General features: G+C 39.0%; 1 protein-coding gene and 1 long non-coding RNA gene across 2 annotated transcripts; one reads left to right on the top strand and one right to left on the bottom strand.

Moving 5' to 3' along the window:
• Positions 1–597: 597 nt before the first annotated feature.
• LOC127973033 (WD repeat-containing protein on Y chromosome-like) lies at positions 598–20,816 on the top strand. Its single transcript, XM_052577068.1, has 32 exons — positions 598–601; positions 2,151–2,197; positions 2,286–2,365; positions 3,542–3,752; positions 5,601–5,654; positions 5,741–5,824; positions 6,058–6,123; positions 6,521–6,751; positions 6,887–6,972; positions 7,276–7,368; positions 7,646–7,691; positions 7,774–7,820; positions 8,141–8,258; positions 8,485–8,554; positions 9,088–9,310; positions 10,119–10,224; positions 14,777–14,928; positions 15,087–15,189; positions 15,670–15,776; positions 15,866–15,945; positions 16,094–16,148; positions 16,240–16,285; positions 17,194–17,253; positions 17,365–17,527; positions 18,446–18,544; positions 18,648–18,706; positions 18,809–18,947; positions 19,043–19,082; positions 19,218–19,306; positions 19,955–20,133; positions 20,263–20,366; positions 20,446–20,816. Exons 1-32 carry the CDS (start codon positions 598–600, stop codon positions 20,603–20,605), a joined length of 3,201 nt encoding a protein of 1,066 aa, XP_052433028.1. The 3' UTR covers positions 20,606–20,816.
• A 1,206-nt stretch (positions 20,817–22,022) lies between these two features.
• LOC127972250 (uncharacterized) lies at positions 22,023–24,392 on the bottom strand. The gene is made up of 3 exons (XR_008157056.1): positions 24,071–24,392; positions 23,661–23,755; positions 22,023–23,321 (listed from the first exon to the last, which is right to left on the bottom strand). It is a non-coding gene; the product is annotated as an uncharacterized LOC127972250 (long non-coding RNA).
• Positions 24,393–25,317: the final 925 nt, after the last annotated feature.

Here is a 25,317-nt window from a genome sequence, read left to right as displayed (position 1 = left end):
TTTTTTACTTGTTTTAAACACAAGGGCAATATCTATAGAAGTTCATGTGCACTGGTAGATTCGGTGGGAGCAACTGCAAGTGATAAGATTTCAGCAGGAAGCCTGTTTCAAAGACAGCTTGCATAAGGTCTGCCACAGCATCAAGAAACCAAACAAACAATCCACACACAAACCAGGTAAACAGCATATATTGTAATTTGCTGTGTTTGTTAACTTGTTGATGTATAATTTGAAAGTGTGTGTGAGTGTGTGTACTGGGACCGTCAAGCTTCAAAAATCACTAGGGAAAAATAAGTCAAAATAAGGTTTGAAAAAACATTAAGGTGAGTAAATGATGGTTATAATGTACCCTACTTGTTGCATGCTGCAGATCAAATGAAATGTTTTAGTGGCAGTTCTCCTCTTCAGAACCATTTGACTGAGAAGGAGATCCAGAAGCCTCTAAGTGCTCAGTACAGGTCGACCTACAGGATGGACTTTCTTGGATTACCTCAAGGTGTATTTTAGGAATTATTGCACAGACATTCGTTTATACATTTCAAAGCCATTTGAATCTTAATTCAAGGTCTTGTGTTTCCAAAAGAAACAACTATCGCTATGGGTACAATACACTGCATGATATAGCAGCGAAGGGTATTGGTAAGCTTCTACTAAACTGTTACATTTCTGTTTGTGTGCATTCGGGATGAAAGACCAAACTACTTTGTTTTAAACTGATATGACAGCCAACCCTTCCAGTAGCCTAGACACATTGTAAACACAAAGGAGTAGACTGTACACAAAATGGTCAGATTTAAAGGAATATTTCACCCAAAAATGAAAGTTTGCTTAAAATCCACTCACCCTTTGGCCATCCAAGATGTAGATGAGTTTGATTCTTCAAAGGAAAAATATGGAGAAATTCAGCATTACCTCACTTGCTCACCAATGGATGCTCTGCGGTGAATAAGTGCTGTCAGAATGAGAATCCAAACAGCTGACAAAAACATCACAGTAATCCTTAATGTGATTAAAATCCTTAGGAGTTAATCTGGCAGTTAGTTAACAATTACAAAGAAACCCTTGATAATTATTAATTTATTCCTAACAAAACACTAATGTAAAGTATGGTACACAGATGAGAGAAGAATAACACACTTTCCTTTTCCATTTTAGTTCCTACAGTGATTCACCGTCATATTAATAACCAGGAAAACAGCAAACTGGAGACCACCTACAATAAATATTTTGGAGGTAAACATACCGATATCTCGTCAATGCTAAAAACAAACCCACCTCAGACATTTCAACAGTTTTTTTGGAAAGTGCATAAAATGACATTTTGCATAATTTTTTTTACTCCTTATTTTAAGATTTAAATCTAAAGCAAATTAGATCGGTAATAGCAAGAGTTGTGATATTATGTTAGAGTATCCTACTGTGATATTGCTTGAGAAACAAATTGACATATATATAATTCCCAAAGTATAACATTTTACTGTAAGTTAATGTTTATGGATGTAAGGTGGAGAAGAACAATTGTTTATTGGTGCAAACCCCTTCCACACTGGTGAGGATGTCAGCCTGGCCTGGACCTTTATAAAGATGCCATTTTGAACCATGAAAAGCTATAGAATATGTGTGCATTGTTTAGGCTTCTGATTTTCTTCCAAAAGAAAGTGCATTGCTTCTTTTTAAAATGGCCTTTATGCATCTTCAAATGGTGTGTTTAATAAAACACTGACAGTAAACTGATAATAAGCATAAATAATTTTTACTATACGCTGTTCAAGCCTCATTTGACAAAAACATACATAAATTGTTCATGTTTTTTTGGGGGTTTAGGGGGGTGTGGGGGGGGGGGGGGTAATGCATCTCTTAAGGCTCTATTGGTTCTGAGAATAGATATTTTAAGTATCTAATAAAGACCTTACATATAATGTGAGGGGACCTACTGATTTAAGTTAGTTTTAATTCAAAGTAAATACCACAGATATCTCTCTGATGTAGTCTAAATTTACTGTAAAACGAAGACTTGAAGAGTTTAGAAGAAAATCAGTTTATGGCGCACTGACTTCTTTTTTTTTTTTTTTAGCTTGATCAATGTGGTATTAAATGTGGCTCTCGGCACCATTTTATGTGTAGCCACACAACTCTGTTTTGTGTTTCAGGTAACCTGAGACTCAGGTGTGCTTTGTCTCTATGCTCGGGGAGATCTGTACGCAGCCATAGCTCATGCAGCAAAACAAGAAAGCAGCCTCTAAGGAGAACGAAAGCCAAGCCAAGAAGACGAGAGACTCTCTCAGATCTCTGCAGATATGCCGCTAGGCAGGAAAATTCGGGCCTCATCTGCTGGAGCCCAACTTGAGACCCATAACAAGCCCAGGTATTCTACTTTATTCTTTTTTTTTTATTGATCTATATCTTGACAAGGCTTCTTGTTCCCACATTTAAGCATTTAATTTGTTTAGTGCTACTTTGAAACAGCTCCTGATACAGAGAGTAATTTGTTCTGCTTCATGACTTTCGTCTTGGTATGAGGACTATGTTTCGTACCACACTGGTTTTCGGCCATTTTCCAGCATCTGACCTTGAAGATCACTCCTCCTTGTGTTCATAGTGTTTACTGTTGCCAGGGAATAAGGAAGATGGCTAACACTGGTGCCATGCTGGGACACTGTACCAGTTTTGTCCTTGAGGATTAATTATTTTTTGTTTTGACAGACAAATATGAAGATTTAGCTTGACTCTAATTTGATTTGGCTTAACTCACCCTTGGCTTCACTTTACAAAATTAAATTTAGGAGGTGTAAAGTTTTTCTTGAGAGTAAACTTACTACTTGCCTTTGTTTATTTAGAATAGCATGGCATACAACAACATATGTGACCCTGGACCACATAACCAGTCATAAGGTTATTTTTCGAATTCGGAATAAATAAATAATAAATAAGCTTTCCATTGATGTATGGGTTGTAAGGATAGGACAATATTTGTCCAAAATACAACTATTTGAAAATCTGGAAACTGAGGATGCAAAAAATTGCCTTTAAAGTACTTAGCAATGCATTATACTAATCAAAAATTAAGTTTTAATATATTTACAGTCAAAAATTTTGACCCATACAATGTTTTTTTGGCTATTACCTAAAATATACCCAGGCGAATCAAGACTGGTTTTGTGGTCCAGGAACACACACATGATATCCAATATATATATATATATATATATATATATATATATATATTTTTTTTTTTTTTTTGTCATAACAAAACAGATGTTTTATTTAATTTTATGATATCAAACTGTATATAACTATATATATAACTATATATATAACTATATATATATATATATATATATATATATATATATATATATATATATATATATAGTTATATATATATATATATATATATATATATATATATATATATATATATATATATATATATATATATATATATATATATATATATATATTTAACAATCTTATGCAGTATTTCAACAGAGTTTGGACCAGTGCATGGAACTGCTGGACAGAAGCGGGTCACAGGGTACAGACAGCAGATTGACAAGGTGCTTCATTCTTGCGAGTCTGTCTTCAGTTATTTAGACTCGACAGAGAGGAGCCAACAGCTTCCCGATTGGCTAGAGAGAGAGCTTTTGAGGCAAGAACCCAGACGACACACTCTTACCCTGGGAGATGTTGGTAAACTCAGCATGCGTCAACGCTACCGAGAAGATCCTGCCGGCACCCTCTATGGGCTCAAGGTACAAGTCAAAGGGTCACGCTTGTGCAGTGTCTGCTGCTTGACTGCATATCCCAGCAATTCTATTCCACCTAGATTGAATGGCAAACTTGCCCCAGCATCATGCCAAGGTATGCAAATGAAATGTTATAATGATATGAGGAGGTTGGTCAACTGAACTTAGGTACTCCTCGAATCCATAATGCATTTTAAATAAGAGTCTAATGCAGTGCTTTAATATGTAAAAAAAAAAAAAAAATGTTTTATTTAAATTTATATTAACTCATATTTAACCCCACCCCCTCCTCAACTGACTCCGCCCCTCCCATGATTCTAATCTTATTGTTTAGCATTTTTCAAACTCGTTGTTCTAACTGACCCATAAACAGACCATAAAGCACCAACTTAAGGTATGTTACAAGGTGTAACGTTACATATCTTTTAATATCTGTTCTTAACCATATCATATGTTGTGTAGACAAGCCATTTATTCTTCAATAAGCATTTTCTTTTTTTTATGTGGATATAACAATTGCCATTTTAGTCAGACTCCTTTCAATCACCTGTCCTCAGGGTGTCAGTGGAGTATAAAGGATTACAAAACCAAATCATGAACCTTTGCTTGAAATGACATTTTGAATCTAGTACAGAATCCATTAATTCATTAGCTGGATGACCTTTGGATGGGCAACCATTGCAGAGTAATTTGTCATGACTACCGATCGGATGAAATGACACAGTAGAGATGCATCATTTATTTCAACAGAGTGCTTGAACTTGCACCCTAGTAAGCAAATCAATTACTTTTTCCTTATCAAGCCCAGAATTGTTTGTGCTGGAGGTAATTTGCCATCTGACTGCACACTGAAATGGGCATGAAAGTAATAATCTGTATTTATCACTGTAGAAGAGCAAGTAACTACAAGAAGGGACACTGCTAACTACATCTTTCAGTAGTGTGACAGTAGCTCAGCTGTTTTTAGGAAATTGAAATGTTCATGTTGCTGTTTAATGCTGTCAGACTAATTGTTTTTGTGGCAAATATATTACTTATTATCAATTCCTAGGCCAAATGGAGAGGTTAATTTACTTTGGGTTCCCTCTGCAATGTCCTATGTTTTTTTAGAATGATGATTTTTAATTTGTGAGTAAATTGAGGTCTGTGATTACTTGAAGAAACTTTTCAGGCTCGAACTTGAATTTTGAAACAGCTGTTTTTTGTTTTGTTTATTAAACTTAAAGAAATAGTTCTCACTAAACATTTAAGTAGCTGAAATTTTAGTTACCCTCAGGCCATCCAAGATGTAGATGAGTATGTTTCTTTATAAGGACATAGAGAAATGCACATGTTATTTGCACAGAAAATGAATAATTTAATATAATATAATTATTGTAATATAATTTTACATATAAACACTATAAAATCCATTGTAAGTTCATAAAGAAATACTGTGTGTGTGTATTTCATCATCATATTACAGCCTATAATTTCTTTTTTCATGGTGGATGGTTTGACTGGCATGTCATCTTTTTGATTTCTTGCACACAGCAGTCTGTTGAAGCAATTGGCTTTTGCTCCACAACATAATTAAAGGGCATCATTTTGTAACAAAGTCATTTCAACTTCAAGTGAATTCATTAATGTAAGGAGCAGAATGTGACTGCCGAAAACCAGCAGCTGTTAATTTTTTGACATGCTGGAAGGTGCTTTTTGATCATCCAACAAATGTCTATGTTGAATTATCATCCACCATTGATGTTCTTCTCTGTTTATCCCCTCTGTAGTTCTCAAACAGAGTTAATACATTTTCCTTCAAACTCACATGTTGTAAGGATTTGAGATTTAATGTACTTTTACTTTCCAATATAGATTGAGCAGATGGTGTCCATTCATGATCTAAAGCACATTAAACTGGCTTATGATGTAAGTATTCAAAATATTTGGATTACTTTGAAATCTTAAATAACTTTACAAAAAGTGTTTTTTCTTAATTATGTTCTCTTGTGCAGGAGTTTGCAAAGGCTGGCATTTATATGCTGGATTATGAAGAATTCCAGTCTGTTGTGAAAAAATGCCCAGGATTGAAATCAGTTGTAAGTATGATTGCAACCACTGCCTTTCTATGATGAATTATCTTTTTTTGCTGTCTGCGAAATAATGTACTGGGAGATTTCGTTTAGATTTATTCAGTTATAAATTGTTGCTGATGTAAAAGGATTAATGGAGGCCCAAGGCCTAAAATCTTTATCATATGATTGTACAATCTTTCCTCTCTCACTGACTTCCCCCCCATTTCTTTGGCCTAACACTTTTCGAAATGTCACAGAACGATTGTCAAATTCAGCAGCTATTCATGAAGATCGATTACACTGGCGATGGCAGAATCGAGTGGGTATGAATAATTCACTGTTTCCCCTTTAAATCTCAAACTTGCTCTAATTTAATAAATGAAGAGATGATTTGTTAAATGCAGTTGAGTTTTTGCACTTGAAAAACCTTTGAGCAAGTTGTCAAAATGGGTCTAATTCACTAACCCTTACATACAGACATATTTGTGTATAAAAACTGCGTACCACAATTCAGGTGATTTCTATTTTCCAAACGTGTAACTTGTAATGAATACAAACCAGTATTATTATTATGATATTAATATTAAAATATGATATTATTCTTTTAGTCACAAATATGTGCGATTGCGTGGAAGTGAAGGAGACTCCTTTTAAATTCTCAACGTACTTCCATACCAAATTCTATTAAAGTCTATTTAAGTGTTCGTCACTTTCTTTTAGCATGAGTTCTGCACATACATCTATCTGGAGAACAAAGAGAAGGAAGAGACTGTGCGTCGCAGTAAGATGGCAGCCTTCGTATTACCAGCTATCGTCAAGCCTCTAAACCGCGGGGAGCCTGTTCTGAGAATCCACTTCCCTCCTAATGGCACCGTTGTGACTCTTAGAGAAGATGGGGTTGTTAGTTTCTGGACCCCCAGGCTTTATTTGAAGAACAAGAAGAATGTGTTTGTGGGTTACTTTTCTATTCTGCCTGGATTCTTTGTATTTACTTACTTCACATGTAATGAGATTCTGCATTTTTTTATTTTTTTTATTATATTTATCCCCTATTTTTGTTGATCTTTTTTCTATTTCTCTATGCAGCCTGACAGATCCATTGGTCGAAAACCAAAATGGGCCACTGATTTTGTGCCAATGCCAGAGTATAATAAACTCATTATTGGAACAGGGTAAACTTCTCAAAAATAAATGTATTTTCACATACCAATCTTTATTATGTACTGTATGGTACATCATTTTCCAAGGAAGATTTTTGCCCTTGGCATGCTAGTTTAAATGAAGTAAATTTGCTGATGCTGTTATGCAAAGCAACTTAGTTATTACAGGCACAATTCCCTGGGGACTGCTCTGCTAGACAAGTACAACAAATGTAACTGTATGGTGATGTTAGGAAAATCTTTCTGATTTTACAACAGCAACATCTGATCTCAGCCTCAGCCAGTCTAAACAGCATCTCTTTCCCCACTTTACAGATCCAGAGAGATTCAGTTTTATGAGCTTTCCACTTTGGAGCCTTGCTGTCAGTTGAGTGTACTAGAAACTGTGCCTTTAAACCTGGATTACTGGTGAGCAGTCTTTTATCTTTCTTCAAAGTTATCAGATAGGTTTTTAGTTATTATCTGAAACAATTAATTAGCTGCATATTCACAATTTAGCATGATGTTTTATAACATATTACACAAGAAATAAGGTTTGAAATAATAAGGGTATGTTATGTTGGCTCATGCATTTTTTATTTTTTTGCAATGAAATATTTAAGAACAAGAACACGGGACTTTTTTTTTTGATGATACTTCCATGTTTGCTTTTCTTGCTATTGAAAATATACTCTTGTTTTGTCAGCTCTACTGGCCCAGATGAATGTATCATTGTATATGGTGATACTCAAGTAAGTAAATGAATGTAGTCCAGCACAAGTATTTTATATAATATAATGTATCTGTTTGATCACAAATCTTTTGGCGCTCTAGGGCTGTGTGAACATCCTACTAATGAAATCGGTCAGGGAGAAACTGAGGTAAACAAGATTTTTTAATAATACTCATTTTGCATGTGCGGTTTTGTAAAACAAAATTACAAGAGCAAATCATGCAGACATGTCCTAATTTTCATAATTTAATGAATAAATTAATTAGTAAATGGACGCTGTTCTCTGGAGAGCTGTGCACAAAGATATGTGAACGATAACTGACATGCTAAAAATATTTTATGACCTTGCTTACTGTGTTTGATACTTACCTTATTTACAGTCCAGGCCATAAAAATACATGTTTATTCTATAATTATAACATAAGGAAAAAACAGACCGATTTTTGATTCATGTTTTTTAATTTTTAGATTATGGAAAAGATTGCCGCAGGTTGACAACGTGCCAAACATTAGCATTGACCATGCAGTTCAATCTCCAGAAATAACATATATCAGATGGAAATTCCACCAAGACTGGGTGTCAAAGGTTAAATGTTTATTATGATTATAATGTTAGTATTAGTAGAATTAGTAGTATTTTAATGTAATCCCTTACGGGGGACATGCATATACATTGAAATTAACTGTAAACATTCAACTCAAAATGCATTAAGGCATTGAGAGATGATGGATAATGCAGATTTTTAAGGATTTTTTTTTAATATATATATAATTATGGTCTAAAATGTTGCATTATTTAATTATCATTTCAGGTGAAATATTTTCAAAGCATACCTGCCATTGTATCCTCATCAATGCATGAAGACTCTGCTCTTGTTATAGGTAACATTTAAAAGTTACTTCTGTTGTTGTTCTTTTTGCAGTACAGTGGGATAATGTGATTATTTTTTTTTCTCTCTCATTTAGTAGGGTAATATCACCCCAAATTCAAAAAGGATGAGAAATTATATTTTTTAAATACAATTAAGCCTATTTTTAAGGACTAATCAGTTTTTTTTTTTTTTTTTTTGATTGTGACATTATGATAGTGAAGAACATTATTTTCCTAATTATTATAATGTCACGGTAATGAGAATCATAATAAAAAATTAATGAGGAATACAAGCAAAAGAAAACATACAGGCACACTGTGATATTAAGAAAAGTGGTCGAAATATGTTTAGATGAATTAAAATAATGTCATGGAGTAAAAAATCTTAATGATCCTAAAAAGATGATTCATTTTATTCATGCAAAATTTTAGTTAACATTTTTTTACTGTTGATTTTATGGTGAAAAGGGTTTGGAATCTGTCAGCTGTGATCTGTTTGAGTGAATATGTATGTATGGATGCTTGACAGTCTGTTTTTAATTAGGAAGCATTCATCCATCATCCTACATGCAAGAGCAGATGAGAGAGAAGACAGAAGCATGTGGAGAGGGAAAATCTACAAAAGTGGCACAGAGGGCAACCAGCAATCAAACTATCTTCACCGTTCCTAAAGGAGTCACGACCTTTGACTTCTGTAAGAATCGAAATCTTTTGGTCACCGGTGGGATGGACAAGCTGTTGCGCATGTGGATGCCATACGTCCCTAGGTCTGCCTTATATCCTAATGATATCTTCTTCATTAACTGGCATATTTCTGATTCCAGTTCTTTTAACCCTTATGTTGTGTTCCAGTTATTTTGGCCCGGAGAGGTCATATAGTTAATCTTAATGTTAATTAACCAAAACTTAGTCACTTTGTTCTCACCGGTTTTTACAATTCCCCCCTTTTTTGTTTCCCTAACTTTTTACACGTCTTGTGTTCCCAGTCAAAAATGATTGCTTGTAAATCTCTCATTATGGTCTTTAATCAAAAATCTTGAAAATAAATCTTTAAATCTTCAATTAGCACACGTTTTATATTTCTTTTTGGAGCATGATTCATCAAAGGCCTCAATGATCTAAGCTTATGCAGCAGGGTTGCCAGGTCTGCATAACAAAACCAACCCAGTTGCTACTCAAATATAGCCTAATCGTGTTCTGGGGGAAACTGGCCATCAAAATCACACCAAAATCATGTCCTGCGAGGGGTAAGTAGACTAATTACATGGAAAATAATCATATTTAGCTAGACTGTTATTCACCTCAGTTTGTGAGTGACTATGAAAACAAGGTGACAAAAGATTGAATTCAAGATTTGGTGATAATAAAGCATAAAGAGAGATTTGCAAGGCCATTTTTAAAAAGCTGGTAATTTTTGACTCGGGTACACCAAATTGTACAGTACAAAGATTAACTATCTTAAACAGTTTTTATTCTCCTGGAAAACTGTTTTTCTGTTCTTTAAGTGTATATAATATACACAGATAATACTGATGTTCTATGCCAGGCTAGTTATTTTACATTTTGAAATGGCAGAAAACCAACCAGGATTTTGAAAGGTCACACTGCCCCCGTTTCTTACCTCTGTATCGCCTCAGAAGATGGGCACATTTTCTCAGTCTCCACAGACAATACCGCAAAGGTGAGAAATTAACTCATTACTCAAGTCACATCTGGAGGTTTGAAAATTCCTCGATCTGAAAAACCCAGGCATTAAACTAAACTGCAGCATTTTTTTCTGAATGTTCATAATCAGAAAAACCAAAATGCAGTGTAGCACCACTGATCATCTATAAACTTGTCTGTTCATTTACTCACCCTCATGTTGTTCTAAACCCATATGACATCTATATCCCGAACACAGAAGGGGAATTTCAAAGCATATTCGTATCACTCCTGTCAGTGTAATGAAAATGAATAAAGATGGGGGCTGAAAAAAGAACTTGTGAAGATGATTAAAAAAAGTGTCACGATTGGTATTGGGAAAACACAAAGAGAGGGTAGATCCAAATGCAGGTAAGGGTTTTATTTAAACAGAGGGATAAATACAAAATAAACAGTCATGAGAGACAAATCAAACAAAAAGGGAACCGGATGAAACGGGGAACTCGGAAGAACGGGAAGGTAGAGGAAGTCTGGTGGAACGAGAGAATGAGACACATAGGGTAAGGCAAAGCAAGACTGATGGACCTGAAACGCAATGACATCAAACAAGGACTCCGTAACATAGACTAAGACAGACTGGGTATTTATACACAGAAGGATAATTGGGAAACAGGAGACAGGTGGGGTGAACAATCAATCACGTAACAAGGAGGAAGGTGACCATATAAGAGAACAGGAAGTGATCTGGGACAGACACCGTGAGAAGGAGGACATCTAGTGGAACCCCGGGGAACAACAACCCAGACACTGTGACAGTACCCCCCCTCTACGGAGCGGCTACCAGACGCTTAAAGACAAAACATGACACAGAGACCAGGAGGGAGGCGGACAGGTGGAGGCTCAGGGGGAGGGACGGAGGGCCAGAAAAGGAACACAAGGGGAACAAACACCAGAAATGATACATAAAACCGGGAGACCAGGAGGGAGGAGGACCGGAGGAGGTACAGGGGGAGGGACGGAGGGCCAGACTAAACTAAAAGGAACAGACAGAAACAGAACTCAAAAAAAACACAAAACATAAGTCCATGAAGGACATGTTGAGGCGTCCACTAGGACGGAGCAGATGACCACCACAGCCGTGTGGTCAAGGCCAGAACCCTCCAGGGTGGAGCGGAAGGCCACCATGGCCTTGTGGTCAAAGTCAAAGCCCTCCAGGGCGGAGCGGAAGACCACCACGTCTCTGTGGTCGAGGCCGGAGTCCACCAGGTCGGAGCAGAAGACCACCACGTCCTCATGGTCATCGCCAGAGTCCCCCAGGGTGGAGCGGACGACCACCACGTCCTCGTGGTCACCGCCAGAGTCCCCCAGGGCGGAGCGGACGACCACCACGTCCTCGTGGTCACCGCCAGAGTCCCCCAGGGCGGAGCGGATGACCACCACGTCCTCGTGGTCACCGCCAGAGTCTCCCAGGGCGGAGCCGAAGACCACCACGGCCTTGTGGTCACCGCCTCGGGAACAGCCTCGGGAACAGCATAGGGCACCGCCTCGGGAACAGCATAGGGCACCGCCTCGGGAACCGCATCGGGCACCGCCTCGGGAACTGCATCGGGCTCCGCCTCGGGAACAGCCTCGGGAACAGCATCGGGCACCGCCTCGGCCTCGGGAACAGCATCGGGCACCGCCTCGGGAACTGCACCGGGCACCGCCTCGGGAACTGCACCGGGCACCGCCTCGGGAACTGCACCGGGCACCGCCTCGGGAACTGCATCGGGCACCGCCTCGGGAACTGCCTCGGGCTCCGCCTCGGGAACTGCATCGGGCACCGCCTCGGGAACTGCATCGGGCACCGCCTCGGGAACTGCATCGGGCACCGCCTCGGGAACTGCACCGGGCACCGCCTCGGGAACTGCACCGGGCACCGCCTCGGGAACTGCATCGGGCACCGCCTCGGGAACTGCATCGGGCTCCGCCTCGGGAACTGCATCGGGCACCGCCTCGGAAACAGCATCGGGCACCGCCTCGGAAACAGCATCGGGCACCGCCTCGGGAACTGCATCGGGCACCGCCTCGGGCACAGCATCGGGCTCCGCCTCGGGAACTGCCTCGGGCTCCGCCTCGGGAACTGCCTCGGGCTCCGCCTCGGGAACCGCATCGGGCACCGCCTCGGGAACCGCATCGGGCACCGCCTCGGGAACCGCATCGGGCACCGCATCGGGAACCGCATCGGGCACCGCCTCGGGAACCGCATCGGGCTCCGCCTCGGGAACCGCATCGGGCACCGCCTCGGAAACAGCATCGGGCTCCGCCTCGGGAACCGCCTCGGGCTCCGCCTCGGGAACCGCCTCGGGCTCCGCCTCGGGAACCGCATCGGGCACCGCATCGGGCTCCGCCTCGGGCACCGCATCGGGCTCCGCCTCGGGAACCGCATCGGGCTCCGCCTCGGGAACCGCATCGGGCTCCGCCTCGGGAACTGCCTCGGGCTCCGCCTCGGGAACTGCCTCGGGCTCCGCCTCGGGAACTGCCTCGGGCTCCGCCTCGGGAACTGCATCGGGCACCGCCTCGGGCACAGCCTCGGGCACCGCCTCGGGCACCGCCTCGGGCACCGCCTCGGGAACCGCCTCGGGCACCGCCTCGGGAACCGCCTCGGGCACCGCCTCGGGAACCGCATCGGGCACCGCCTCGGGAACTGCATCGGGCACCGCCTCGGGAACTGCATCGGGAACTGCATCGGGCACCGCCTCGGGAACTGCATCGGGCTCCGCCTCGGGAACTGCCTCGGGCTCCGCCTCGGGAACTGCCTCGGGCACCGCCTCGGGAACTGCATCGGGCACCGCCTCGGGAACTGCATCGGGCACCGCCTCGGGAACTGCATCGGGCACCGCCTCGGGAACTGCATCGGGCACCGCCTCGGGAACTGCATCGGGCACCGCCTCGGGAACTGCACCGGGCACCGCCTCGGGAACTGCACCGGGCACCGCCTCGGGAACTGCATCGGGCTCCGCCTCGGGAACTGCATCGGGCACCGCCTCGGAAACAGCCTCGGGCTCCGCCTCGGGAACTGCCTCGGGCTCCGCCTCGGGAACTGCATCGGGCACCGCCTCGGGAACTGCATCGGGCACCGCCTCGGGAACTGCATCGGGCACCGCCTCGGGAACTGCATCGGGAACGTTCTCCGGGTCCTGAGGAACAGTAGCTGCCTGTCTCCTCTACGATGGGGAGTCGGTGGCGTTGAGTCGGCCATCTTGTGCTGTGGTGCTGGGCTGGCGGCCATCTTGGGCTGTGACGCTAGGTTGGTGGCCATCTTGGGCTGTGGGGCTGGGCTGGTGGCCATCTTGGGTTGTGGGGCTGGGTTGGCGACCATCCTGTGCTGTGGGGTTGGGGTGGCGGCCATCTTGTGCTGTGGGGCTGAGCTGGCAGCCTTGTCTGGACACTCTGGTGTGGTTGTTGCATCCCACTGGGCACGATGGTGCAGGTAATTGGTAAACCCCCAAAAGTCCAGTATCTCTAACCCCTTCATCTCCCATAGAGGTAAAGGATCATCCAGGCAATTATTAAATAAATCCTTTAGTGCTGCATCATTGTAACCTAGCCCGACTGCCATAGTCCAAAACAATTGCGCCAGGCCACCCACCTCACTTCCCTCTTGATGAAGGGTGATTAAGTTCCGGAATCTCCCCCTCCGTTCCTCCATGGTGGCTGGGGAACCGATTCGAAATCCCACACCGCTGGATCTAGGCATGACGGAGTCCTTCTGTCACGATTGGTATTGGGAAAACACAAAGAGAGGGTAGATCCAAATGCAGGTAAGGGTTTTATTTAAACAGAGGGATAAATACAAAATAAACAGTCATGAGAGACAAATCAAACAAAAAGGGAACCGGATGAAACGGGGAACTCGGAAGAACGGGAAGGTAGAGGAAGTCTGGTGGAACGAGAGAATGAGACACATAGGGTAAGGCAAAGCAAGACTGATGGACCTGAAACGCAATGACATCAAACAAGGACTCCGTAACATAGACTAAGACAGACTGGGTATTTATACACAGAAGGATAATTGGGAAACAGGAGACAGGTGGGGTGAACAATCAATCACGTAACAAGGAGGAAGGTGACCATATAAGAGAACAGGAAGTGATCTGGGACAGACACCGTGAGAAGGAGGACATCTAGTGGAACCCCGGGGAACAACAACCCAGACACTGTGACAAAAAGTTGTTTATTAGTTAATGAATCAGACTGATCCACCATTCTTTTCATTATGCAACGCTGTTCATAAGACTTGCAATATGGACCACTTTCATGGTACTTCTATGATGCTGTTTGAATCCTTTTCACAGCTTGACAGCCCCATTCCTCAATTACTTGTATTATTTTGCAAACAGTGGGCAGGATCTTGTTTAAAATTCTCCTTGTATGTTTGACGTTAGAAAGAGCTTCATACAGGTTTCGGACATAACATGAGAGTGAGTAAATGACGACAGAGTTTTCATTTTCTGTGAAATATCCCATTAATCAGAGAAACAGAGCAGTGCAACATAAATATGAAAATATATTCTTTTTGCATGATGATACTATTATTTTTCTTTTAGATATGGCATATTAAGGATCAGACATGTCTGTTTACCGCACATCCAAAAGCAAGTCAGATCCAGGGAGAATTATCTGCATGCCTCTACTCTTCAGCTGTGAAGGGGCTTTACATTGCCTCAGATTCCCTCGCCTTACTATCCCTCCAGACAAAGTATGTTTTATAAAGAATATTTCAATGCTTGTTTAGGTATCATTTGGCTGTGAGGTGTTAAGTTATCTGTATATTTAATTAGATTTATCATCACGTCATTCAGCATCATTTGACATGCATTTTGGATCAGTTCTCCTTCCATATTCCATCTGTTGTAGACCACAGCCTAAAGGCAATCAGACTGTGTCCCATAAAGAGCCAGTGTTGTGCTGCGGATACAGTGAGGAGTTTAGGCAGGTGGTGAGCTGCTCTGAGGGCTCGGTGAGTGGTTCTGAGAAACACATTTTTGTTGATCTTATAAAACTGAAATTTAAAGTTACTGTTTTCCATTTGAATATATCTTAAAATGTAATGTTTATTCCCGTACTTTTCAGCAGTCATTACTCTAGTCTTTAGTGTCACATGATCCTTCAGAAATCATTTTAATTTGTTGATTTGGTGCTCAAGAAATATTTCTTATTATCAATGTTGAAAACAGTTGCCACTTAATATTTTCATGGAATTTCCTCTTTAGAAGTTATTTTTTTAGCCTAAAGAAGTTACGTGCACAGGTTACACAAAATAACTCAATGGACTATATATACTACCTTGGTCATTGTATATTAAAAAGATACCTAAATGAGATTAATGCAAGCAATGCCAAATTAACAAAACTAAAAAATGTCCTTAACAGTCTTCCATAGGAAAGCAACAGTCTCTCTTGTCTAAAAGTAGTTTTTTAATATATTTACTTGAATTCAGGTTGTCAAAGTCTGGGATGTGGAAACTGGTGCTCATGTGTTTGAGTATGGATGTGCTCACGGAGAATCAGCAATTACCTGCATGGCATTTGACCCTAGCGGAAGGAGGTTGTCACAGCTAAATATTTTATATGACATTGCAAAATATAATTGTTTTGCTGTATTATTTTGCATTCTGTTTTTATTTTCACCTGCAGGCTAGTGACTGGTGGGAGAGATGGCTGTCTTAAGATGTGGAACTTCAACAATGGCCAGTGTGTTAAGATTCTCTGCAGAGGTCAATAATGCCTCCTAGATCTTAATGTGCATTTGATTGATTTTTTTTTGCTCTTGAGTATGACTGATTATTCGTAGTGTTGTAGATATTATCACACACTTCCTGTAAAGCTGTTGTGAAGCAAAGAGCCTTGCGTTGTTTTCCCCAGATGGAAGATGTGCGGAGATTTGTGACTGCTCCTATCTGACACTGCACAGGAATGCGTGAGTCTCTGCTGACTGCCAGCCCCATAATCTTGATGGATATTATGCCCATGATTTTTTGGCTGATTCGCTCTTTTATTTGTTTTGGCAGATTTGTGATTTCTGTCGGTTGGGGCCGCAGGATTGACATTTACTTGGTGAGTATAAAGTGACCACCAGCCTGCTTCCCTCAAGACCTTATTTTATATCAGCATAATTCCCCAGATGGCTCTCATAAAATGGTTGACTGCCATGACCTGTTTCTTCCCTCTGGTACTCTCGCCTTTATTGCTGTTCACTCCATTTCCATATTTCATTTACTTCAGCATTCCACCCTCCTCGAAAGTGCTGGAGTGCTGTTTGGTGTGGTTTATTCCTTCATTCCCTTCTGACAGTCCATTATTCCATCTTTTACAAGAGCTTTTGTTCTCTTTAGAAAAGAGAATCTAAGCTTTGTCTGAAAACATATCTTAAATGCATGATTATATCCCCAATGGAGAATACATATTTAATTTTGATTCAAAATTTCCCCATCATCTCTTGTTAATTCTGTATTAAGTGTTCAGGGTCTTTGATTCATTCATTTTGTTTTAATGTTAGAGAGATATTTGATATGAAATGTAAAACAGATCCCTCTGTAGCTCTTTAAAATGTTACATTTAAAGGGATAATCCACCCCAAAATGAAAATTTTGTTATTAATCATCTCGTTTGCATGTAGATGCAAACTTCTGCAAATGAAAAATGAGATCAATTCCATTGAAAACAAAATACTTTCAAATAATTAAAAGTTTAATTTACTGACATGTCTTATACAATAATAGACCCTTTATTTACTTTCTCAGTTACACAGCTAAAACAGATCAAATCAAGCAATGTGTGATTAGAATTTTAACATGTTGGTCAGATGGTGCCTATATATCTGAAAGGACCATTCTTGACCAGATTAAGCTTCAGTATGCACAAAATTTAACACCGGTTATTTGACTGAATTCAAGAGACTGTGAACAGAACTGATTACTTTTAAAACTAAACTCATGTTGTTGATTTTTTGGTGCTTTTGGCAGGACTCCAAAGAGGAAACTCAGTTCAGTCAGAGACCAAAACCTTCATGGCAGGATGATGTGGTATTAGCGTCTTCTATAACATGCAGTTCACTCATGTCTACATGCATGATGTTTGAATCCTCCTCAAATATACAGGGGGACATTGGGTAATGTGTTGAATGTCTGACACAGAGAAATGGGCACAAAGAAGATATCCTGTGCGTTGCTCACTGCACGCCGCATCTCCTGGCCACTGGCAGCTACGACGGGGAGATCATTGTATGGAATGTAGTGTCTGGACGCATACAGTGTCGCTTCCAGACCCCTCAGTCTCAAAAGAGCAATGGTACTCATAGTATGTCAATATTTCTGTGAATTTTCAGTGAATAATTATGACAGTTCTGCTGATTTTCAATCAAATCTATCGAATGAAAACTTGGAATACAGTGCACAAGTCTTATATACATAATGGACTTAGATTTTGAAGTGAAATATCCATTTAAAGAAACAGTTCACCCAAAAATGAAAATGTACTCACCCTTAGTCCATCCAAAATGTAGAGTTTGTTTCTTCATTGGAACAGATTTAGAGAAATTTTGCATTGCATCACTTGCACAATGGGTCCACTGCAGTGAATGGGTGCTGTCAAAATGAGGGTCCAAACAGCTGATAAAAACATTACAATAATTCACAAGTAAGCCACACAATTAATGTGAATTAATGTCTTGTGAATCATAAAGCTGCATGTTTATAATAAACAAATGTATCAACATATTTTCAACCTCAAACTATTGCTTCTAGCTAAGATATAAGCCATAATATTGTTTTCTTTAGTAAAAAAAGTAAAAAAATACACCGAGATCAAACATCATTTAAAAGTGAAACCAATCCAAAACAGTTCATCATACAGGATATGGACTTTTCACTAGAAGAAGTGTTTTGGTTCAAAGCCGATGTAGAATAAAAATATTATTAAACAAATATGGATTTTTTTATATACTCTGATTTTGACGGCACCCATTCAATCCAGAGGACCCACAGGTGAGAAAGTGATGCAATCTTAAATTACTCCATATCTGTTTTGAGGAAGAAACAAAGTAATCTGCATCTTGGAAGCCTGAGGGTGAGTCGGTTTTCAGTAAATTTTCATTTTTGGGTGAACTGTACCTTTTAAGAGTGAGAAAGCTTTCCATTTGTGCTTGCGAATGTTTTCAAGTGTTGTAAAATGCAAGAGGACCTTATGTGTTGTTCATTTTTTTACTGCATACAATAGTTCGAAACACAAGTGTGCTGAGCCTCATCTTCCTAAAGACAAGGGCATTTGTTCCTGAGTTGTCCTCTTCTGCTTGGCTTATATCCTCAGGGTCTCAAGGTAAATCAGTCTATGTGATGAATAAAATAACAAAGAAATAAATCAGTTTATATATGCAGAGCTTCTGAAAGATTGAACTAAACATATTTAATTTCTATGAAAGGTAATGTTAATTTCTGGAGTGTTCTGAATGGCGGGAAGTTCATCACATCTTTTCAGGCTGTAAGTAAATATCATGTATTTTATCTTTCCTCAAGTTTGATTATAAATTCAGTGTCAACAGAATGAAGCAAAGGTTCTAATTAAAGCTATCTCCTTTTCAAGTCTCTACTTCAGCAGCAGATTGCGAAACTAGCTTTAACGCAGGATGACAGCATGCTTTTTACAGCCGATCATGTCGGCTTCATCTATGTTTACAATGTCAAGCAATACGCACTGGGACCTGAACAAAACCCTCCTAAAAGTAAGGCCAGTTCTCATTTTTGATCTGCGTCACTCAAAGTATGATTTTTAATGTTTATATTGAGCCTTAATGTGTTTTTTTTTTCTCATTTCTAGAGGTGAACTTCTGGCGTGCGCATATCAGCAGCATCACTAGGTTGGTTCAATAAGTGAAAAAACAAAACACCACAAGAACAGAACAGCTATACTATTATTTTCTTTTAATTTTTTGTTTAGTATTTGCTATTTAAACCAAAAAGATGTCTCATTAACATAATTTATTCCCCTCAAGCATGAAGATATTTGACAAGGACCAGTTTTTGCTTACCTCCTCATTGGACTGCTCAGTTCGGCTGTGGAGTATCCATGGGGAATATATAGGTACATCTAATAACTTGCATAGATATTTGTCTTTTTACATAAACTATATGGCATCAAACCAATTTGTGCTTTTTTTAAAGATTTCATTTTAAAACTATAGGCTTTAATAGGGTATGTCCTCATCAACCGAATGATGTTTGTTTCTGAAGTAAATGGTTGTGGCGTGTGCATTCTTGAACCAGTACGTACTATACGAAATACTGTGTTAACCTAGTTTATTCATGGGTGCTGCAATACCGCTGCTTAAAATACAGTATGAAACATACAGCATAACCACAGTGGATTCCAGAATGATTATTTTTTGTGAATAAAAAAACAAGAAGCATAACTCGTAGTGTGTTCCAACTCCCAAATGAATTATACTATTGAACAGGTTCTATTTCAACTTTTGTTCTATTATGGAAAAATTATTTAACATTATTCAGTCCCAAGTTGTAAAATCCACACAACTGTGAATTTCGAGTGAGATGTAAGTTGGACCATGACAATAAATAATGGACATTCTTCACCCATTCTTCAGAGGTTTTTAATTTTCAAGGTAGCTTCAAAAGAGATAAGCTGTACATGCTTATTCACTAAAAACAACCAAGTCATCAAAGTGACTCATTCAAGAATCAAATGACTATCTAAACTACCCTAATTTCACAGGTACGTTTGGACAAGATGAAAGTTGGAGCATCAACACACCATCTTCCTGGAAGCACCCTGCTGTTCCCTATGAGATTCTCATAGATCCCTTAAGTATGCCATCTCATCCCGTACTGGATATAGAAATCAATCTGTCAGATGTCTCGGACTCTGACAAAACTGAAAACGTAAACTGTGAGGTAAGATATTTGGATGAAGCTTTGTTTAGTTCTTTCATACAGCTCTGTTTTCCCCACTAATGGCTCAGCCGGTGTTACCGAGATGAAAATCTGGCTTCTAAAACACTCTTAATGTGCTCTTAATTGCAGTTGGATGTCCTCATCGAGGAGACTGACCCTCCATCAATCCTCAACGATAAAGATATCGAAGATGGAACAAACAACTCATGGTCTCTGTCTGAGCCTGGCAGGAGGTTAGTATTATTTCTTGAAAGCCAAAAAAAGAATAAAAACACAGCTAAATGTAAACTACTCCAATTTTTTGGATCACAGGCAACGCCATGCAATACTAAAACATGGCAACAGAATGAGTCTCAAGGACTACAACGCTTTGAAGAACTCGGACCTTATAGTTACCCCTGCAACATGTAAAAGACCAGATCTTTCCCTCAGAAATATTGATTCATTCGTATCCAACGATGCAGAAGAGTAGTCACTTCGAAGTCAGTGAAAGATGAGGACTAGAACGAGGCCTAATAAATTACATTATAGTGATATCAAAGGAGTGGAAAGTTGTTTTTTTCCAATAGCGATGTCCTCATGGTTTAAAAGACATGCATTTTCAATGTTTATTTACATTTTCAGAGTTTTTTTTCTTTTTCCTCTGATGCTTAAAGTTAATTAGTTTGCAATTCTGTCCTCATTTACTCACCCTCATGCCATTACATGCATAAAACTGGCATTTTTGTCTATGAAATAAACATCACTAGGGTCCTAAACATACATTTTACATGGTTTATCTTTTGTGTTCCACAGAAAAAAAAAAGTCATAGAGGTCTGAGACAACATGAGGATGAATAACTATCCCTTTTAAGAGATTCTTGTGAAAACTGTGGAATATAAAGTTGAGGTGTTTTTTTTTATCATGATTTCAAACTTGCAGCAAAAGTTTTAGGCAGGACACAAAGGAACAAACATCAATTCTCTGCATCAACAAATTCAACAAAGACAGTGGGTGCATTTCCACCTGCACATATCACTGTCAGTATGTGCTATAAATAAACTGAATTTAACATGACATATCCTATTGAACGCACAGCAAAAATAAAGTGGAACAGTCAAGCGTAAAGCAGCAGCTCTTGTACATCCATTTGTGATATTGCAAGCTTTCACTTTGTTTAGAGGCACAGTTTCAGTATGAACTTTCTTTTAGTAAACTGTCAATACAGTAGCTGGTATTTTGCTGTTCTCTCTGCATTTTTGTTGACAGCTATTACATATATTAATTTCTTTACCTAAACCAGCCATTAAAGCATTTTATTCTATGTTTTTTTTTTTTTTTCCTTGTTTTGTTTTTGGAACCGCTTTCATGGTCAGACATTTTTTGGACAGCTTTGAGACCAAACTGAAACTCTGGAGAAAAACAGAGGATTTTTATGGATTTCAAGATGCTACATGAAGGTGACCTAAAAGTGCAAACAAGTTTTATACATGTATATTAACATGAAATATAATAAACAAAAAACAGTTTATATGACTGCAATAATGATCCAGCAACCACGTTATGTGCAATCCAGCCATACTGCGTTACCAATATAATATGCAGTTAAATACTGGACTGGCTGTTATTTGCTTCATTTTGAACAAAATCAGTATATTCCATAGTCACATTTTCTGGGCTTTTTTTGTTGCGTGGCTTGAATGTTTTCATCAACTCTCCTCACAAATGTTGTTGAGTGCCGGGAGAATTGTAGAAAAAATATATGCAATACTATTGCAAACAAATGCTCATCAACTCTCCTCACAAATGTTGTTGAGTGCCGGGAGAATTGTAGAAAAAATATATGCAATACTATTGCAAACAAATGCTAATATTATTGAATTAATTATAAATGGGGGTTAATAACATGCTTTCTAAATTAATTAATTAAAAAATCCTGGTGTGTGATTAAAAAAATAAAATATAAACTAAAATCTGTAAATTAAATGGCAATCAATCGATAATTAATTTTACAGATGCTTAAATATATTTAGAACTGGATTACGAAAGAGAGAAATGTATCACAGTAAAAAAAAAAAAAAAAAAAAAACTTTTTTTTAAAAGCATTTCAAAGTTGAGTGATGACATAGACAGCTAACACCACCCCCCTGTGGCTGCTCGGACATAGAAATCAATGGTGATTACAAATAAGGTTATTCTGAGATGTGTCTCCCACCGTGATATGTGTTTGTGAAGCTTTTAGTCTTTCTTCACCTGTAATTTCTGCTTCATCTGAGCGCTGTGTATGGCAGGTTACTGATCAAGTGTGCATTTGTCATCCACACTTGTGAATCTTCAACACACACTCTGACCTTGTCCATGTCCACGGCATTGATATGACAGTAACTGTCACACTGAGAGAAAAAGTTTGCAATATATATTAAAACGTATCTATATAAACAGTATACTTAAATGCATTACGAAAGTATAACATGGTTTTTCACAGTGATGTGTTAGTATTTTTTTTTTTTTTCAGCTAATATTTATTTTATTTCAAGAAGGGATTTTTTTTCTTTTCTACTTAATAACCCTGGTGAACATAGATTACAGCAAGGTAAAAATATACATGTAAAAATAAAGTAAATGAGCATGTACAATTAAATGATACATAACCATTATGTGCATACCTAGTTACTGACAATAAATTCTTTACATTAAGTATAGTATTCCATTAAATACAACACAATTTATGAGACCATACAACCATTTATGAGAATACAATTTTTAGTCAGTTTAGGAATTTAAAAGAAAGTATTGCAGCACTTCTGATATTACAGTCTCCTTAGGATGAATTACTGTGTTGTTGCATTCCTCATTTATAAGGCGCTTTGGATAAAAGCTTATGCTTAATGAATAAATGTAAAAGCAGACACTATTTATAGTCAGTTGTAAGAGACTGATGGCTGAAATCTGACTGTGTAACTGCATGAGATCCATTATAATGTATAAAACAATGCCTCCCTGTGCTGTAAAGAGCCTTGCAGAGCATGATTGTTCCAAATAAGACGTGATATATGATGAAGAAAATGAGAGAGAAAACTTATTCTTACTCCATTCTTACACCCCTCCATAATAATCATGTAGCTTTTTATTTTGGCTGACAGCTCCTCAAACATTTAATTCTCCGTATGGACTCCTGGTATCTGTTTTGGACAGGCTTACCCAGGCTCTGTTGAATAAAACAGAAGACTACATCACTGTTTGTAAGCATGCATGCATTTGTTTGGTGTGCAGTACACAGCAACCAATTAGTGCTCTTCCTAAAGTGCAACAGAGGGGTTTTGAAAGCTACACAAATGACTCTCCTAGCCTTCAATCGAAACGCATGGCATCCCAACGCCACAAGCTGTCAAGACAGCGCGAGTCAATTAAAACACAAAACTGCGGCCGCACATCAAACGGAGCAAAATGAAACCTATCGCGGTGTACGAGTCCGGTTACCTCAGAGAGAACACAAAATCAATTTGTCGTGGCTAGGATCGAATGTGTTTGAAGACAAATGACTCACGTGTATTTCTTCCAGCTTGTTAATGTACGTCTGCTCACTCTTCATACAGCCAGCTCTCTGTGCCATGTAAAAGCTCAAGAGAACGCCTGATGGTCCTGGAGAGAAGAAAAAAAAGTGTTTGTTTTCTGCGTCATTCATATTTGTTTTCCTTTCAGCTGCAAGAGCTCATATGAACTACTAACTAACTGAAATGAACGAGAGTTTTTTTTTTCATTTATGCATGAACTGAAAATGGCCTTCAGAGATTCCGCAATCAGGAACAGGATTCTGAAACATGAAAACATTAACGAACGCTCTGAATAAATCACAGTCTGTTGATAACAGTCCCTGTGAGCTAAATACATTACATGTCACTCTAAAGGTAATGCTATGTTAACTATCTAGGAAAAGCTACACGGAAGATACATTACTTGAGCATTTCTAAATGTCTGATAGGGACCCTCCAGCTAATAGACATTCTCCTCGACTGCAGTTTTAGCTTTCTCCTGGCAGTCTTGCTGTATCATTTTGCTCTGTCAGAAAAGAAGAAGAGGAATTTAAGTGAGTGCCAGATGGTGAGAATGAGTGATGGCTTTTTGAATAGCTTTGATATTCAGAAATCTACCAGAATGCCTTTATTCGTGGCTTCATGTAATGTCAACATACCAAAACCTCACTTCTAAGGCTAACTAAATATCTATCACAGCTTTTGAATCGTCATTTCAGAATTACTGAAACAATCTCATGCTAAAAGACAGCTATGCTTCTTTTATTTATTCAAGTTATTTTTACTCAAAGTCTGAGACTGATACTAAAAGTGCTCTTGTTTAGATTTTTTCGAATTGAATACAGCTTAATGAATTATACATTTGATTATAAATATAATTTGACAGAAAAGTTAAACTGATAGGAATTGCAAAATGGCTTAGTATTTTAGATTTTTAATATAAACTTAAGCTTTTCTGTTTAGATTTTAGTATTTTTAAGGTTCACACGATCTGTACTAACGTCCAAGATTTCACCTATTTTAAATAAGAAATGTTTACTTTTATTGCATTAATCAAACATGTTTATTTCAAATAAACACTGTTCTTCAAACTTTATGTTTATCTAAGAATCCTTAAAGCTGCGGTAGGGAACTTTTGACGCTCTAGCGGTTAATAAACAGAACTGCTTGCGTATTGCGGAAGAACATCGTAGCCGGAACTACTTCTCTCTGTTTTTGACTATGAAGAATCACAAAGGTACTGGGTTACTCCGCCGCGGTACCCCGAAGCAATCTAAAATAGTCCGAATATAAACACTTATTATAGGTGCACCCTAGTGATTCAGGACAAGCCAAAAACACGGTTTGGAAAATGGATTCATGGTGTACTCGCTTATTATATACATTTTTCTACATTTTGAACACAAACAAAGTTACGGATCGCAGCTCTGATTGGTTGATTTCTTACCGGGAGCGGATGACTTTCTGCAAATGGCAATAGAACCACTGGGAGGAGCCAGAGGAGCTTGATTTTTTCTCATATGTCTCATATTCTACTGTCAGGACATAATGACAGGTTTAATAAATATGTAAAAAATATTTTTTTTACAAAAGTTCCCTACTGCACCTTTAAATGTTGAAATTGTTAAAAATGTTTCTTGAGCATCAAATCAGCTTATTATTATTTTTTTT

The sequence above is a fragment of the Carassius gibelio genome, chromosome B15 (genome assembly GCF_023724105.1).
Source record: "Carassius gibelio isolate Cgi1373 ecotype wild population from Czech Republic chromosome B15, carGib1.2-hapl.c, whole genome shotgun sequence".
Taxonomy (NCBI): Eukaryota; Metazoa; Chordata; class Actinopteri; order Cypriniformes; family Cyprinidae; genus Carassius; species Carassius gibelio.
Note: the sequence above shows the minus strand (reverse complement) of the source record. Positions and strands in the feature narration are given on the sequence as shown.